The sequence below is a fragment of the Lissotriton vulgaris genome, chromosome 9, assembly GCF_964263255.1.
Source record: "Lissotriton vulgaris chromosome 9, aLisVul1.2, whole genome shotgun sequence".
In the NCBI taxonomy this organism is placed as follows: Eukaryota; Metazoa; Chordata; class Amphibia; order Caudata; family Salamandridae; genus Lissotriton; species Lissotriton vulgaris.
Window position 1 is genome coordinate 1,178,882,888 of NC_141697.1, and position 18,056 is coordinate 1,178,900,943.

At 40.5% G+C, this 18,056-nt stretch overlaps 1 protein-coding gene across 1 annotated transcript in view; it reads left to right on the top strand.

Moving 5' to 3' along the window:
- Positions 1–18,056, top strand: part of LOC147692977 (protein SSUH2 homolog) — a 135,753-nt gene that overhangs the window by 84,463 nt on the left and 33,234 nt on the right. The window contains exons 7-9 of the mRNA XM_086939222.1: positions 8,166–8,290; positions 8,669–8,731; positions 15,184–15,263. Coding sequence (XP_086795348.1) covers positions 8,166–8,290; positions 8,669–8,731; positions 15,184–15,263 — 268 coding nt within the window. The remainder of the gene's footprint in view (positions 1–8,165; positions 8,291–8,668; positions 8,732–15,183; positions 15,264–18,056) is intronic.

The following is an 18,056-nucleotide window of genomic DNA, read 5'->3' on the forward strand; positions in this document are numbered from 1 at the left end:
TTTTGGCAATCTGTTAACCTGATCTCCTCCGCAGAAACCTGTTTCAGGGGTGTACCTCTGACCATTTACACAGTTGGGAAAAGGTGCTTGTGGAATCTGGCTCTGCTGATTCACTACCTGCCGCTGTAGCTGTCGCTGCTGACTTAATTCGTTTAACTGCTGCTGTAGCTGCTGCTGCTGATTTATCTCACTCTGCATCTGTGGATTCAATGATGTATTTTAAAATTTTCTGGGCGGATTTTTACACTCTCGCTTCCAGTGTTCAATGTCACCGCAATTAAAACATGGGAGCTTTTGCTTGAGCTCTTCAATATTCACATTAAATTTTGGTTTGTTAAAATTGTTTCTAAATTTGCCTTGATTCTGTTGCACATTTTAATTTTCTAAGGCTATCTGCTGTTGTTCAGTTACCTTCACCTGTGCCCACATTGCCTTTTCCTTGAGCTTTTTCTGCTTCACATCAATCTCGTCACTGCAATATTTTGCCTTCCTCAGAATGTCGTCAACTGAAAGTGATTGCCAACCCACAATTCCGTTTCTAATCATTTCACTTATTTCAGGTCTGAGGCCATAAATAAACCTATAAATGAAGTGGCTCATGTCCTTTTCACTTAATTTTTCATAGCCACTGTATTGTTTGAATACCAGCAGTAACCTTTCATAAAATGAATGTACTGACTCTCTTTTGGTTCTTGGTTTGTTCTGTCAATTTTAACCCAATCTACTTCTTTCGGGGGAATTTTGTTTTTCAGCCAATAAATTACTTTATTATATAATTCCATGACATCTTAAGATGGGGCACCTGTTATTGTGTCTCGAGCAGGTTCTTCTTTGGGCCAACTCACAGAAATTTTACATTCTACCCAAAGATCTGATGAGACAACAATGTCAAAGAATCCATCCAGATCAATCCACAGAACTTTTGAAACTTTGATAAATCTGTCTACCTGACGATACCATTCTACTGGCTTTTCTCTCAGCCGAGGAAAATCATTTGTGAACAACAGAATGTCTTGTCTTGTCCAAGGAACATGCACATACCCTCCACCAGCTATTTCCCTCATAGGAAATTCAGAAACTGTCTCTCCTCTGTCTCTCTTGTCCTGCTCTTTATTCTTTGACCATTTCATTCTCCATTTGCCTAATTCACCTAATCTTTTCAGGAAAATTATTAATTCTTTAATATGGGTTATCCTTCCTGTAGTATTCCGATTAGCAATATCCTTTTCAGAAAAATCCACTCTGTAATGTTTTTGCAAATGTTTCTGTTTGCTTAAATCAATTTCTAATTCAGCAGCTATTTCTTCCAACTGATCATACCTGTTTTTCGTTTTCCATTGAATACTCTTACAGATAAAATGCAATTCATCATCCTGATACAATCTTAAAATGTCAGAACCAATTGTGCCAATTACTAATTCCTCCAAATCAGCTTTTAATTTTGCAACACCAAGTTTTTTAAATTCAGGAGCTTGCGGGGGCAGTGCATTTTGTCTATTTTATTTAGGCTCTTTTCTGAAGAACCAGAATCATAATCTGCAACAGATGGTGTCTGACAACCTGACAAACTTTGATTAAAAGTTAAATCTGGCATCATTGATTTTTCTCTGTGAATTTCTGTTAATTCCGAATAAAAAATTTCAGCCACTTTCTGAATTTCTGCATTTAATGGGACAGTTAGAGCTGAGTGTCTTTTTTCTCTTTGATCAAAAACTGGTACAACAGGACCGATTGTTACTGGTACTGTCACTGCTTCCATGCTTTTAGTTAATTGCTGGATTAATTCTTCTTTTGCTCTATTATAATTCGAAATTTCTGGTACATCAGCTAGTCTTTCTGGGTTTCTCGGAAAATCATTTCTCTGTTCTGGAATTTGAGGATATTCTCTGTTTTCTCTTGGCGTACTAGAATTATTTCTTGACCCTACCCTTTCAGGTAATTTTAAAAATCTGGGCGAACCTTCATCAGTTTCTCTAGGAGGTGCACTTGGAGAAGTTCTTGAAGAAACTCTCGGGGTGGACTGTGGATCTGTTTGATAAGGTGGCGGTTTGCGTTTAGTAGAATAAATGTCTTCCAAAAACCCATCATCTAATTCTTCATCAGGATTATTTTTCTTTTGGGTACACTTTTGACCTGGTGTTTCGGTATTCATTATTCTCACTGGGTACAGACCATCAAACATGTCTGCTTTTCTCCAGCGTCTCACTTTATCCTTATGTGTTTCACTATTTACATTTAATTTGGGGTTTCTAGCTAAACCTCTGGTTTCTCGATCGAGTTCCATCATTTCAACCTCCCATTCAACTAAAGCTTCAAACTGTGTAGATCTAGGCTTTGGCATAAGAGCCATAATTTTTTCTCTCACATTTCTTAAAACTTTCATATTAAAGGATCCATCTTCCGGCCATGCTAACACATCCAATTTTCAAACCAAATTACAGTATGATAACCAAATTCACCTCTGCGGGTGTCTTATACTTATGAAGTAATTTTCCACCTCGCGCTTCAATTTTCTTGTCGGGCTTAAATATATTTTTTATTTTCTGAAACCATGAAGGCTTATTTTCCTCTTTTCCGTACCAATAACTCATGTTTTTAAGCAAAATCGCTTATTTCGAAAAGATCGTAAATATTTTCTTCAAGCCAATCAGGTTAAGCCACGTCACTACCTTGCTCAACCAATAGAAATACTATTTTCAGAAAGGACCAATCCGCTTTCAGCTCGTTTCAGTCACGTGAACCAATCAGTGCGCTTGCTGTGACGTATGCTAACCAATCACAGTGCGAACCCAATGACGTATACTGCCGCTGCAGCGAAGCTGTGTGTTTCACTCCGTAAACTCACCCCTCCTTCACAAAATATTTTCACGGCGCCATTATAACAATACTTTTCAATGAATTTCAGTTAGTAACTACAGAAAAACAAACCATTTGTCTGTTTCGCTAAGTAAAGTGATAGTTTTTACAGTCATTCAGAAATTCTTTCGCATGAAATAGACAGCGCTATTTTCACAAAATCATTTACGCATTCAAACGGAAAACCTAATCATTTATCTATTTATTTATTTTAGGAAATTTGTTGCGCGCACAAATACCCGAGGGTGTCTCGGCGCTGAGTGTCCACTATACTTATCCATGAGTAGTTATTGATTGTGCAGCCAGGTTATCTTGTTCATGAGTAGTTATTGTTTGAACAACCAGGTCTTTATCTGTTTGCGGAAAGAAAGAAGGGAAGTACAGGTTTTGATGTGGCTTGGAAGTCTGTTCCATAGTTTGGTAGTGGTCACTATAAAGGACCTGTCTCCCCAAGAGACCTTCTTAGTCCTGGGAACCTGCATAAGACCGGCAGTAGAAGATCAAAGGGATCTGACAGGGTTGTAGGGGCAGAGTGCATCCTTTAAAAAGGCAGGGCCTTCTGAGTGCATTGCCTTATACGCAATGCAAAGTGCTTTGAATTTGGTTCTCTTCTTCACTGGCAACCAATGAAGATGTTCAATAGTGCCAGAGATGGAGGCATACTTGGGGGTGGCCGTGATCAATCTGGCCGCAGCATTCTGCACCAACTGTAGCTTTTTTAAAACTCCTTCCTGAGCATTGACTAAAAGCGTATTACAATAGTCTATGCGAGACATAACTAGTGTGCTAGCCAGGGTTCTAGCCATGTTCATGGGGAGATAGGGTAAGAGTTTTTTGATCATTCTCATGGTGTAAAATGAGGATGATACTACCGCATTAACATGGTGCGTAAAAGTGAGTTTAGTATCCAGTAAAACTCCCAGATTTCTTGCCTTGGTCACCGGGGGAGGAGGTGGACCCAGGGTCGGCAGGCCACCAGGTAGGTGACCAGGCTGGGGAGAGATTGCCGAACACCATCACCTCCGTTTTGTCGGAGTTAAGCCTCAAGCAGTTTGTGGACATCCAGTCACTTATAGCTAACATTCCCTGATTAAAATTGGAAGCCACTTCACCTCCATTTTTGTTAATGGCTAAGACAATCTGGGTGTCATCAGCGTAGGATGTCACTGCCAGGTGATGGATTTTTATGATCCTCGCCAAGTCCGACCCATAGATGTTAAATAGTGTCGGACTTAGCAAGGATCCCTGGGGGACACCACAGGGAAGAGTGAAAGGAGGTGAATTAAAATTGCCGAAGGCGACTGATTGTACACGATCAGTGAGAAAAGAAGAAATAAGATCTTTAGCACCACCTGTGATCCTTGCCGCTGCGACACGGTCGATCAAAATAGAGTGATCGACCGTGTAAAAAGCAGCCGACAGGTCCAACAGAATGAGCACTGCTGATCCTCCGCCATCAAGTGTCATCCTGATTTCATCTGTAGCTTTAATAAGCGCGGTTTCTGTTCCGTGTCCCTTCCGGAAACCAAATTGTGAATTATCTAGACAGTTGTTCTGATCTATGAAATCTGAGATTTGGATGTTCATAATCTTTTCCACAATTTTGGCGGGGAGAGGGAGGCAGGCTATAGGGCGGTAATTAGCGACTATAGAAGGGTCTAAGGAACTCTTCTTAATGAGAGGTTTGATAGTCGCTTTCTTCCAGATGGAAGGAAAGATGTTAGACGAAAACATGGTGTTAAAAATATCTGTGAGTTTTGGACCTACGATATCTGGAAAAATTTTAAGAATGGAAGGGGGGCATGGATCCACCGGGGAACCAGAGTTCGTGGTACAAATAAGATGAGATACCAGTTCCAACGGAGCCTGAGTAAATTCCTGGAAGGAGCGGAGGGGGACTGAGTAAGGCGGGTTGGAGCATGCCCGGGGAAGGGACTTATGATCATTGGGAGTGAGAGACGGATGCCCAGTAGTGGTTGTGTGAGCCTTGAATTGGGTGAAGATATCAATCACTTTCTTTTGAAAGTGATTCGCTAAGGAGTCACAGAGCTCTTGCGTGGCTGTGATGGGAGTGGTTGCTGCTTGTCCAGAGAGACGTGTTACTACCTGGAACAGTTGTTTAGTAGAGTCATGTGCAAGATTGATTTGGGTACTATAGAATTTACTTTTTTCCGTAATGATAAGTTGCTTGTAGTTGAACATCATGACTTTGTAGCAGGATTTTTGCTCTGGGTCATAATCTCGTCTCCATCTACGTTCCTGACGTCTACATTTTTGCTTTTCTTGTTTAAGAGTGTCATTGTACTAGGGTGAGGATTTAGAAGCCCTGTTAGTAGATTGTTTCTTTAAAGGAACTGTCAAGTTGACTGCGTTTTGTATCCAGTTGGTATAATTATTAGCTCCTAATTCTGGATCAGTCACAGTGGGTGGCAGAGAAGTTAATAGTGATGACTGAGAAGCAGGAATATCCATACTTTTCCATGCTCTAAATTGATTAGTGGGTGGGGGGGTTTTGGCCAAGGGGGGAGTAGATTTTCGAAGAAAATCAAAAAGAATGGCCGAGTGATCAGTCCAAGTGAGGGGGAGAACATCCTTCATCGTAAGTCATGTATCACTGGAGAAAAGACCGTCCAGAAGGTGGCCCGCAATATGCGTAGGACTGGTAACTAATTGTGGGAGTCCTATTGCATCCAATTCGGATAGAAGAGCTGCGGTGTCAGGATTATCCAGAAACTCGAGGTGAAAATTAAAATCGCCCAGAATGGTATACTGATTTTCACCTGCCAATGGTTCTAATGGAATGGGTAGATTAACAAGAAAGGAACCACGAGGTCCTGGAGGACGGTAAATAAGTGTGCCTTTAAAAGGGGGGGCATGGGGAATGGAAATTGTAAAAGAGATGAAATCTTGGCAGGACTTTAACCAACCATAGAAATCCTGAATCGCCAGTAAGAATAGACGACGCTTCCTTACCCTTCACTCAAGCTTGGATAAATCTATTACTCTTTTCACAGAAAGTTTTAATACGGGCTCCAAGTCCCTATACTCAAAGCTACGATTTCATAGACAATCCTCACTATGCATTTAACCAAACACACCTAAGGTCCCTAAACTTGTGTTGTACGTCCGCAACACTAGTGATATATCAATACCACTATTTTGAAACAGAACAAATGCACTGTGTAACTTCAACTGTCACACTACTCTTTTGCCAGCTAAACCAAGAATTTTCACACTGCAGGAAAAAACCTTTCGACTACATGTAACAAGAGAACAAACTTAACATGTTTTAGACATGTATCCCATGTAACTACCATGTAGCATGTACGTTACCATAGTAACCGTAACTCTGCTACCAGAGAAATGGATCCAGCGCCACTAAAGAAATTCTGTCTCAACTACACTACCCAACACCACAATACTCACCATTATTAATAAACTCTCACAAGGCCCATAAGAAACCGAGACAGTTATTTTGGCAACTGAATCATTTAGCCTAATTGATCAAACCTAACTAAAATTATATACACTTTATATACAACTGCAGTTTATCATCATTATAACCATGGTAAAATAACTGAAACAATTAAGCCACAAAGGTCGATAGATTAACTGATGGTAACGACTAAAATAATCAAGGCCAGCTTGACATTTTAAATCTTTTATTTTTTTTAAGGAAAAGCATTTTAATAAGAAACTTTATTTAATAGCATTGACTTTATCAGTTTTATTAATAAGGCACATTGATCATGGCAATTCAAAATAATCAGAAGCATGAATAAACGTTTTTCATTCCCTAAATCTATTTCCCTAACTGACAACCTAAAGGGGAAAATATAAAGTCAATAGCCCTGTTAATGCTTACATGAAAGAAAAGTCCATCAGCATGTCATCGTCTCTTGGAAATCAGGAAGTGCGGACGCGAGCTCCTGTCAAAGGGCCAGTTTTATACCTTTTCTAACTAGCTATGTATCTAAATTCTAAAAGACACCAAAAATTCAGCTTCGCAATTGGCTGAGCCATGTCAGTCCACCAACGTGTTACTTGTTCGTGACCAAGTCCGGGGCACATCATAAGCCCCTATTGTTCATAGAATCCATCCTTCCAACTTCCTTAAGTTTGCAACAATAAACTAGGCAAGAGGACATTTTGACATCCTGTACTTGGCAAGCAAAGCAGGCTCACTGTCCTTGGCGCAATCCAAGAACCATGAAATCTCGACCGACAATAGTCCTGCACATTATTCTTTTTGACTTGGCAGGAAACATTCTTTGCACATGAGCAAAAGCTTTACTCTGGTCAAGTCTTGTCCTTAGCAGCTCTGCCAGTCAGCCATCTCACAAGAAAGGCCCACTCGATAACTAATATTTAAACAAACACAAGACAGTAATTGATTAGAGAATTGAGACCCATTCTGTTTCCCACCCACCATAGCTAATTTTAACCCATTAGTTTATGTTAACTAGCAAAAAGCACACTTATGCAACGAGAATATATCTACCATTCTCCTTTTAGGCCAGCAGGATTTTTCATGAACATGTGCAAAAATAAAAAGACACGGCATAGACAAAAGCACATATAATATAAGCACATGCTATTAATTAAACAGCCGCATTAATGTTGACAAGGACATTAGACAAGGTTAATAAATTATTTTTAAACGTACTTGCAGATGCAACTTAAAGCAGATAGTATTAGTCCCACGTGTTTTCGTTCACATTTTATTCTAGGTTGGTTAATGAAAACCATGCACTAACACATTAATATAGTTATTGATTATGGAAATATGACTTCATGAGTCAGAATAAATTCATTTCTGAAACTCGCTCCATCAGTATCTTCCAAACTGGCTTAGACTATGGTTCTATACTGCATCAGCACCTGGAGGGAAATCTGTTTACAGGGTGCATGTTGGGAGTATCTATCTCCTTATTTGGGCAGTTAAGCATTGTGAATAGATCTATTAACAGAAAAGATCAACTTTGTTTTCAACTATTTAATTTTCCTTTCCTCCTGGTTTATTTTTTGAATGAATGGCACTAAAAAACTATTTCACTGTGATTGCTTATACACTCACTAAACCCAAATGCATGCCCATATTGGCATCATTAAAGAGAGGGGTATATTGCAGAACTGCGGTGCGCAGCAGTTTGATTTATGTTTGAGCTTCATGGCTTCTTTTATGAACACTTTTCTGGCTGCTGTGTGGCCTGATTGTTTATTGTACCTTTCTAATGACTTTGTGAGCTGATATGTTTATGATAAGTATTACAACCTTTATTTACTTTACGTGGCATTTTTCATTTCAGGTGAAGTAATAGATGCTTATGGTAGTGGTCCAGTCCCTCTTCCATGGGACATCCATGTGCCGGTTCCTGCCATGTTCAAAGATGCTAACCAAAATATCAAGGTGCCTCACACGTCGTCTCTGAAGGTATGCAGGCCCAGTGTGCTTTCTAACTTTTCTTGCACTATCCGTGATGCAGGAATAGCACCTTGTTTGATCAATAGAGCATCTGGCAGTTTGAACAAAGATTACCTTCTTATAGTTTAAATAGATGTAGAAATTCAGATCTCATTTAAGGGTTGATGGCTTGTTTTTTCTTCAAACTTTTTTTGATATTATAAATAAATAAGCACCTTCCTCAATAGGAAATTATATTAATTTTAGACCTTTTACCCAAGGACTTTACCTCTAAATCTTAAATGTGTGTTTATGTGTGGGCCTATATGCATAAACAGTGAAATACATAGTAAAAATGATGTGTAAATACTAGTAAGCTGTATCTTCTCTTGTTTTCCTTTATTGCAGCCCTGTCAATTATGTTTGGGCATGGGACAAATCATCTGCAAAAAATGTAATGGAGCCGGCAGGGTGAGTGCATCTTGTTGCAATATCAGCTCATACTGATAGGGATTGCATGGTTAATATTCTTTTCCTGTGAGGCTCATGCATGACATGGTCTTGTGAAGCATTGCAGAGAATGTTAAACTAAAGCAGACATTAAGGGATTAGTGGGCACAGGACATCCACATAGATTAGATTGTCTCCCAAAATCTGTCTGAAAAGCCATCATTGTCCCTGTCTCATTTAGAGGTAAGAGAACTGCTTGGTCTCCAATGATGGGGCCTGACTCTGCTATCATAAACCTATAGCTCAAGTAACTCATCAGTCATAGGAGGTAGTGTGAAAAGTACATTCCTTTTTCAACTATGTGTCCGATGCCCTTCTCTCATGTTTGTGATAGCCATTTATCCATGGTAGTTATCAGAATTTTCTTGGTTTTCTACTTTGCAGAAACAAACCCCCTCTTTAGTACAGCCTTCAGTATTTTTTGACCTAACACAACCCTTGTGCTGCTAGAGCACCTTTGGTGAAATTATCCTTGGCAAGTCAGCACAAATACCTCACTAAGGCTAATGGTTCAGCTCCAGGCAGATGGAGCCTGAATTCTGCCACCCTAGTGGGTTGGCACACTACCCACCAAACTGTAAATAATGCCCAAAATCTTCAGTCCCACACTCCCAATATGACATTTTGAATGTCCACTAGTTCCTCACGAACATCTTTCTGCTGATGTCTCTAATGTTCCCTATATGATTCGTCTCACTGCTTTAAGGTAGCGTTTGCTCCTGTTAAGTTGGTTACATCTCATAATAAGGTTGTTTACCAAATTGAGATATTAGATCAGAGCTCAGTCAGATCTTGCTGATCCTAAAGAAACCCAACTCAGACCCAGATAACATTGAAACATTTGGACCTATCACTAGCCTCTCTGATCAATACAATTAAACTGTTTCATAAAGAGGACTTCCCCACTAGACTTGTCTCAGTCAGGCTTTTGGGAAGGATTTCGCATGGAACACTCACGCTGAAAGTAATGGATGGCCTTCTTCACGTACAGGATAAAGGTGAAGCCTGCCTCCTGATACTACTGGACTAAGCAGTGGATCAGGAACTGCTACTAAAAACCTTTGAACGCAGGATGGGCTTCAGGGACGATGTACTCAACAGACTTGAGACCTTCCTGAAAGTCAGTTCACATCTAATAAAACTAAATAACTACTTATCCTCACCCAATGAAGTAACTTACGGATATCTACAGGGAGAAACGCTCACAGATTTTATTGTATTCTGAACCTTTAAGAACGCTGCTCGGCAATACAAACTTTTGGATTCATCAATACGTAAATGACAAACTGTTGCAATCAAAAATCTAATCATTCAATGGAATCCCCACCCTACAGGTCAATCTAAAAAAATTACACCATTGTAGGGTTTTACACTGTTTAAAACTAAACCTGTAAAAACTGAATTTATTCTCATATTTAGAAAAGCCAATGGCAAAAGCCTCCTCTCTAGAGGCTTATAACAATCCAGAAGCAAAAGCAGTCTCTACCTGGAAACCTGTAAATCCTGTGTAGCAGTGAAACAATCCTTCTCCATCTTGGCCCCACGCTCCTGCAACTCCATACCCACACTGTTCAGATAGGAACGCGCATCTCTGCAGAATCTACTTTGACATGCTTCACCCTTCGAACTCTAATCCTGTTGTGAGCTACATACATTACACTGAATCTCAATACTCCAATTGGATTCTAGCCATGGACTATTGATTCATGATGGTGCGTTATGATATAACAGTGCCCCCACACATTTTCCCTGCACTCGTCCTACTTTCCCCTCCTTCTCTCCATGGCACTTTGAAAGCCCCACTGTTACTCAAACTGTTCAAACATACTCTGTTCATTGTTTACTGAGGTTCTCTGTTCTTTGTTTTTCAAAAGAGCTTGAATACGTATCGTGGGCCTGAAACTGTATGAAACTGCTAAATACATAAACAAATTAGGTCTGTGTCTTACCAAATATAAATATCCATTCTAATCTTATTTTCTTGACTGTTATTCCTGGCTGTTCTTTTCCCAAAAGGCCAATTTGAGAAGAGAGAACCTCCAGGATCCAGGTGTTGAACTAGCTTAAATGATAGGAGAAGGATAGGGCACAGAGCTGGTGACAGCAGCTGCACCTGCTGTGGACCACAAGTGTTGATCCTGACAGTGGGTTAAACCCATCCTCTGAATAGTCAAAGCTTATTTCAATGAACTGCGAGAAAACAAGATGGAAGTACAACTGCTCTTAGGTGAAAGCGTGGACTTGTCAAAGAAGGAAGACTGAGAAATGGGCTGACCCACTCTTGCTATCTTGAGTTGAGTCAAAATGGAATGGGCTTGTCATTCCTGTGTGTGAGTGAAGTAGTGTGGCTCACTGGTTAGAGGCGGCAGACCCGAGAGCAGAGGACGGCACGGGACCAGGGTTCGATTCCCGGCGCGGCAGGTTTCTGGACCAGGGTCAGCGGACTCGATAATTCTCTCGCCTCGGTGCCCACTCTGATCAGCGATCACACTCGGCAACTCTGGGCATTAGCTTGCCTCATCTTCACTAACGGCCCCACCAGACCGCCGGGGTACCCTGGTCTCACCCTGGAGATACCCATTAAGGGACCATCTCTCAGGGAAGCCAGGAAGGGTTTCGCAGCGGTCGAAGCGCCTTGGGACCCTCCGGGTAAGTAGTGCGCTATATAAATGCCTATACATACATACATACATACATACATACATTCCTCCCTCATTTCAGTCCCAACAGACCCATTCGTATATTTCCACTAAGCAACCAAAGCTACCTGTCTAGTACCCAGAAATTTGATTACTTGCCTCACTTTGAGGCACTATATTGTGTTGGCAGGTGATGCATTCTGAATTATCTTGCAAAAGCCAAATTGTCACACTTATTGTTCAAGTTCAAAATATCTCTCTTAGCATAGACCATTATGCATTGTCAAGAAACATTACATCTAAATCAGTATAGTAGCACCTTACTTCACACCCACAGCCAGATTCTTGTATTGCTTCAGGTAAGCTCCACAATATTGAACTCAAGCCCTGCAACCTCTGGTACATCGAAAAACCTTACTTACGGGTTATCGGCCAGCAACAATTCTTTATCTCCTTTGCAGAGGAATCTGAAAAACCAGTGAACCTAGTGCAAAAGGAGATCTTGTGAGCAAACTCCAGCTTTTACTGACAAACCATTGATAATGCTATCAATGAATGTGAAGCTTTATTTAATGGTGCCCAGTGCATCGGTTTTTCCACACATTCCATGCCAGACGTCATTGACAAGTCAACAGACATCATTTGGGCTTTTAGTTGAAAAGAAGGCAAGATCTTTTGCAGCAATTATTTAAGCAATGGACCAGCTACGGCTATTTCCGCTATTCTCTGCCAGACAATTGAATGGTTGGCCATTCACTTATATACCACAGTTGACTAGTCCAATACCATTTAACCCATGATAGCCACATTATAGGAGGAGGACAACCTTTCCTCATTAAACTTCATCTGCTGGTTGTGTTACACTGGTGTTTTACATTTTCAATCATGCTGGAGAATCCTTTTTACACAGGACACTAAGAGGCACCGGTCAGCTAAGCCAGTGGACCTCTTCCCAGCCTTCAACATGGCAGACCACAGAACATAGTTCACTACCTGAGCACATCTGTTTGGAATTTTTTCTCTTAATTCTTCTATAATCTGATTGCACAGGCTCACTTGTGGAAGATCAAATCACCTATTGCCTGCATCCCTTCTCAGAAACTAGTTCCTCACCCAAGCCTTTCAAATCTTTAGTGGAGGTGTAATTGGTCTTTGCTAGTCATGGAAGTATTGTTCATACGCTAGTATGGCAACAACATGTAACAATACCTGTTGTTGTACTTGTGTATCGTCCAGCATTGAAGGCTGCCAGTCCATTATAAAGATATGGATATATAGTTTCTTTCTTTACAGCCAAGATTGCTTTTGTACTTCTTACAAATAAAACTAGCATGGTCATCAATAGCAAGACTCTATGCTTTCTCTCCTATCACCAACCCTAGGAACACATTAATTCTCTTTTGAATTGTCTTCTAACCTGCCATTCAACATCATCTAAAAAAGAAAACATAAAAGGCATTGTTGCAGCTATCCTTTGTCTGCAACACCATGTGTATGTATTCTATCTAAAATAACTTCTAGTCCTGGAAAATATCACTGCTCTTCTACTTCCTTGATGAGATAATGATCTACTCATTGGCTTCTCTGATCCTTGAGGCCTCTGCATTGAAAACTGATCAGGATTTCTCACAGTGTTAAATGCCAAAGGAGGCATGGCCAGTGTTGGCCACAATACTCAGCTCTGGCCAAAGTAACTTTGCTCTGCCTACAGACCAGTATCTTATTTAAGTCATATGCCATTTCTGGTGTTTCATCAAAAAAGACACGACAACCTACGTACCCCATCATAAACCTCTCTATTTCCTGTCTGAGCTGCTCATCAAAATTTCAAGAACTGGCTAGCCAAGTGCCAGAAGCAACACCAACAACAATAGGAAATCTGTCTCGGTCTTTACTCCACTGGATGTCGAAATCTCTTCCGCTTTCAATCTTACCAACCCCTACTGTTTTTGTATACAGGTGCTACTCCAAGACCTCCTGTTTATAATGCATCTGTATGACAGCTCTTGAAAGTTATAGGACTATGAAAATACCCTATAACTTTCTTAGAGCATCTACAATAATTACTAAATGCAGAATCATCACAAGTGCCCTGAAACTTATAAATAGAACCATCTACAAAATTCATCAAAGTGTGTAGTTTAGAATTGATTTTGCCCCGCACCCTGCAAAAATTTCAATTTAAATTACATTGCATTATAAAAACAGATAGAAGCTGGAAGAAGTGTAACATTAGATGTAATACACCCTTGATAGCAATTACACAAACCGATATATACTGGAGTCACTGCCCTTTAGGAAACCCCTATGTTCTCCGCAGAAACTTTGGAGCCAGGTTTTATTCAGTGGATAAGTAGTTGCCTAAGAACTATGGGGATAATATGAATTTCAACACCATGAACAGTTTTCTTGAGCTTCAGGGTGAACCCTATCTACTTCTCCAGGGCTATATTACATACGGGCTGTTGTTGAGTTGAATATTACATTGGGGAGACCTAGGTTAGGCAGAGCTCTTGCGGGGCGCTAAGTGGAGCTGATGTGTCCATGTCTAATGGACCTCATGGTCGAAAGGGGTGAATGAAATCATCAAAGTGTGGAAACATAAGACAGGAATTGAGGGCTCCAACTCTTTCTGGCAGAGACTGCTACAGGTCACACAGCTGATTGTTAGGGGATTGAGATTAAGAAGAATATAATTTCTTTTTTATGTATTGTTTGTGCACCAGAAAAATCATTAAAAATTAACTTTTTCTAGAGGGTTGTAGAAGCTTGGAGCATACTGTATTAGAGTTTTCACTCAGCCCAGATACGCCATAGGATAGCTTTCTTCTAGAAACCACAAATTCCTGGGAAAAAAAGATCACTTAAGCAAATATTCTCAGCAAGCATAGTCAGGATATGGAATTCTATCCCATCCCTGTCAGGACATATCGCTGCTACGGAACAATCACAATTAGAATGGAGCACAGATGCTTCTTGATACAGCATTTCCCTCGATGAAAGCCTGAATGTGTGCACTGATGGCCCTCGCCAAACCCTGGATACATTGCTTTAGTTGTATGTTTTACTAGAACTGTTTTGCTGTATTGATTATGTATTATAGAACCTATAGTGCAGCCACTCGCACAATAGGTTGCTCTCTTGGACTTTTGTACTGTATGTTTTTTTGCATTCTTTCTAGCTTAAAGTGTATTTCTGCACTCCTTGGACAGCTCACTAAGTGTGTCCATTGGTGTGAAATTAGATAAACTGTAAGTTGTATCATTTATGGTCTGTAAAATAAATACTCTGCTGCTCTATGGGTATGATCCATATTACCTAAAGCTGCAAATAAATAAATACATTAATAAGATTTCACATTTTTTCTACTTAACGCTGAACGTTTACGCACTTGAAATGTATCCTATTGCACTGTGTGTTCTACTTTGCCACTAGGGTATTATCTTCATTCCTCCTCTCTTGATTCTCCTGCTTTGACAAGTAAATGCCTCTGGCAGGCTCATAATAGGCGCCTTATGGATGATGCAAAATTAACAGGGCTAACAGGAACGTGAGTTTGGAAAATAGTGAATGAAAATGGTCTCTGAGTATTCACTGTAGTTGTAGAGATCCTTGAGGGAGGTATCACTTCTCCTTTAGTGGGTTACAAGGGAATGTGATGTGATTGTTCAAACCAAAAGCAAGATAGTTCCAGTCCAAAAGCTTTGAGGGAAGTAGAAGACCGCTACAGGGTCAGAAATGATTAGGTCTAACACATTCATGTTTTTTGCACAGACTGTGTGCTGGGTTTGCAATGGGTCCAGACGGCGAATGAATGAGCCATGTTCACACTGCCAAGGCATTGGCAATGAAAGGTAAGCACTTACAAACAACCCCACTACTTTATTGTCTTATTTTGTGTGATAATCCATAACACGTATTCTTGCCACCTTTCCCATTTTGCAGTCTTGCTACAGACCTCTCCACATTATTCCACAGAGTTTACCCTTGCATATGATTAGGTGGCTTTCTCATCAATCTCAGTTGTTTCTTATTATTATTTGTTTTCCTCCCAATTCTTTGTTTGTCCCTTCCCCAGAGCATTGCTCTTTTACCCTTGCTTTTGATTGCTTGGCTTGGGCTGAGCTTGCTCTGTTGATGTCATCTAACTAATTTATATTAGTGGTTTAGCACTTGATCGGAGTCCATGTTTTTCTTTTCAGAGCACGCTTATGGACTCTACTTTAATATCCCAGACCCTCCTCCTTATTTCCATTGCTGCTTCTCTGCAGTGGACCAGATGGAAGCCTTCATGATACTCTAGATCAGGGGTCCCCAAACCGGTCCTGGAGGGCCGGATCCATGCCAGATTTTTGAAATTACTACATGTATCTCAATGGGGATATCCCAAAAATCTGGCATGGATCCGGCCCTCCAGGACCGGTTTGGGGACCCCTGCTCTTGATGTCCCTTATCACCCTCCCACCTAAAACTCCACGAGTGACTAAGATGAAAGAATAGAAAATACAAGTTGGTCACCAATTTGTGTGAGGTAACAAATGTTGCTCTGTCACATTGCGCCAAAGCATGTAATGATTCAACGCACATTGCATCATGCAATTCAGTGGCAATCTTGGAATTATAGAGAGCAATGTTTTCATTGCTTTCTATACTTTTACCATAGCCGCCTGGAACTTTTCAAAGTCGATCATATCTCTTGCTGTTCATTGGCAGGGAGGGTGCATGTCTGACATTGGTTGGAGAGGATTTTCAGATCCTAAGGTCATTCCCAAAAAAAGATCTCACATTAGTGGGTGATTTCTTTAAATGTGGCCCTTAAAGTTACATATTTAATATACTACAGCAATGCTTAGTCAAGTAACCAAAACAGGACTGTTAAACCTGTCAGCCTTAGGGTGGTCTTCCACCCAACTTTTTGCCTTCCTCCTCCATATTTAGTGATCTCGTTTTTGCTGGCCTTATGACTCTGAGCACTTTACCACTGCTATCCAGTACTAAAGTGCATGTGTTCACTCCTTAAAGCATAGTAATATTGGCTACTCCCCAGTTGGCATATTTAATTTACTTATAAGTCTGTGTAAAGGGGTGCTACATATACACAGGGCTTGTAATATAAATGTTACTAGTGAGTCTGCAGCTCTGATTGTGCCACCCAATTGAGTAGCCATTTGAACATGTCTCCGGCCTACCATTGCAGAGCCTGTGTGTGCTGTTTAAATGGACACTTCGACCTGGAAAATTAAACATCTTGCGAGGCCAAAACCTTCCTTTATAATACATGTAAGCCACCCGTAGTGTAGCCCATGGACATCCCAGAGAGCAGGCTGCCCTTTAATTTTAAAGTATGACATGTTCTTTTCAGTTTTGCATGTCCTATTAGTGAAAAACTCTTAAATTCGTTTTTCATTGCTGCAAGACCTATCTATCCCATAGAATAACATTAAAATTCCATTATTACAATTTATCAGTGTGATTTCCAAATGAAAGGGGAAACCAGTGCATGTTTGGTTTCTCTGAAATCACAATTTAAAATCCTAACTTATGGGGATGTCAGATTTAAAAATGCCACTTTCAGAAAGTTGCAAAAAGAGCAATTGATGGACAGAAGACAGAGCAGTGTCATATATTCACCCCAGTACAGAGATCCAGGCCTACATCCATTGTTTGTTTGCTCCCCATGTCATTCCAGTTTGAACCCAGCCATATGCAAATTAGGTTTGACCCTGCACCCAATGAGAACAGCCCAAACTGCCACGCCAGTTCCACACTGGACTGGAAACAAGCATCCTAGGACTGGTTTCAGGGTTTCACCCCTCATCAGCCAGCATAGCTTGACTCCAGTGGAATGAAGGGCATGGACCAGCCAATCATGACGCTGCAGTAACTGCATCGTGATTGGTCTGAGCATCCTGTTTGAACGCTCAAGCAGTGCCTGGTGAGACTGGGCATGTTCTCCACAGGGCTGTGGAACACAGCCCAATAGAGAACATGGCAAGTGCGCATGACGGATTGACCGTCCCTGGTGGGTCCGTCAAACTGTGACTGCTCACTTAAGAGTGGGCAAAACACTCCCTCTCCCTCAGATGCGGGAAGCCCTGCCCCACCCCACCCGACCTGGTTGGAGTCTAAAGAAAAATAAAATGATAATAACTGCTTGTTATTGTCATTTTATTTTTATTTTGCACTGCAGTGGGGCAGTAGGGCAATGCTCCTCCGTCTTAGTGGAGGAGTCGCCACTGGTTACAGTGCTCAAACAGCTCATCTGACAAGTCCTAGGAATATGCTATGCACTGGTAGCAGCTAGTGATTTTATTCTCTTGTACTCTTAAATGGTATACAACCTTTTCAACGCAACTTTTACAACGCATACTGTTTCAACGCACACCATTACAACGCAGGATCCTTTACAACGTATGCCTTTACAATGCATGACATTACATAGCAGATGCTATTACAACGCATGCCATTACAATGTAAGTATAGGTAAGTATATCATTTTATTTAAACATTTTTTTAATTACAATTTCTTTTAATTAATTTAAAAAATATTAAAAATCAACTAAATAAATTTATTTAAGTAATTTTATATATATAGTTTGGGTTATGGGGTACAGGGGTATTTTTAGGGTTCAGGGATGAGTTTGGGT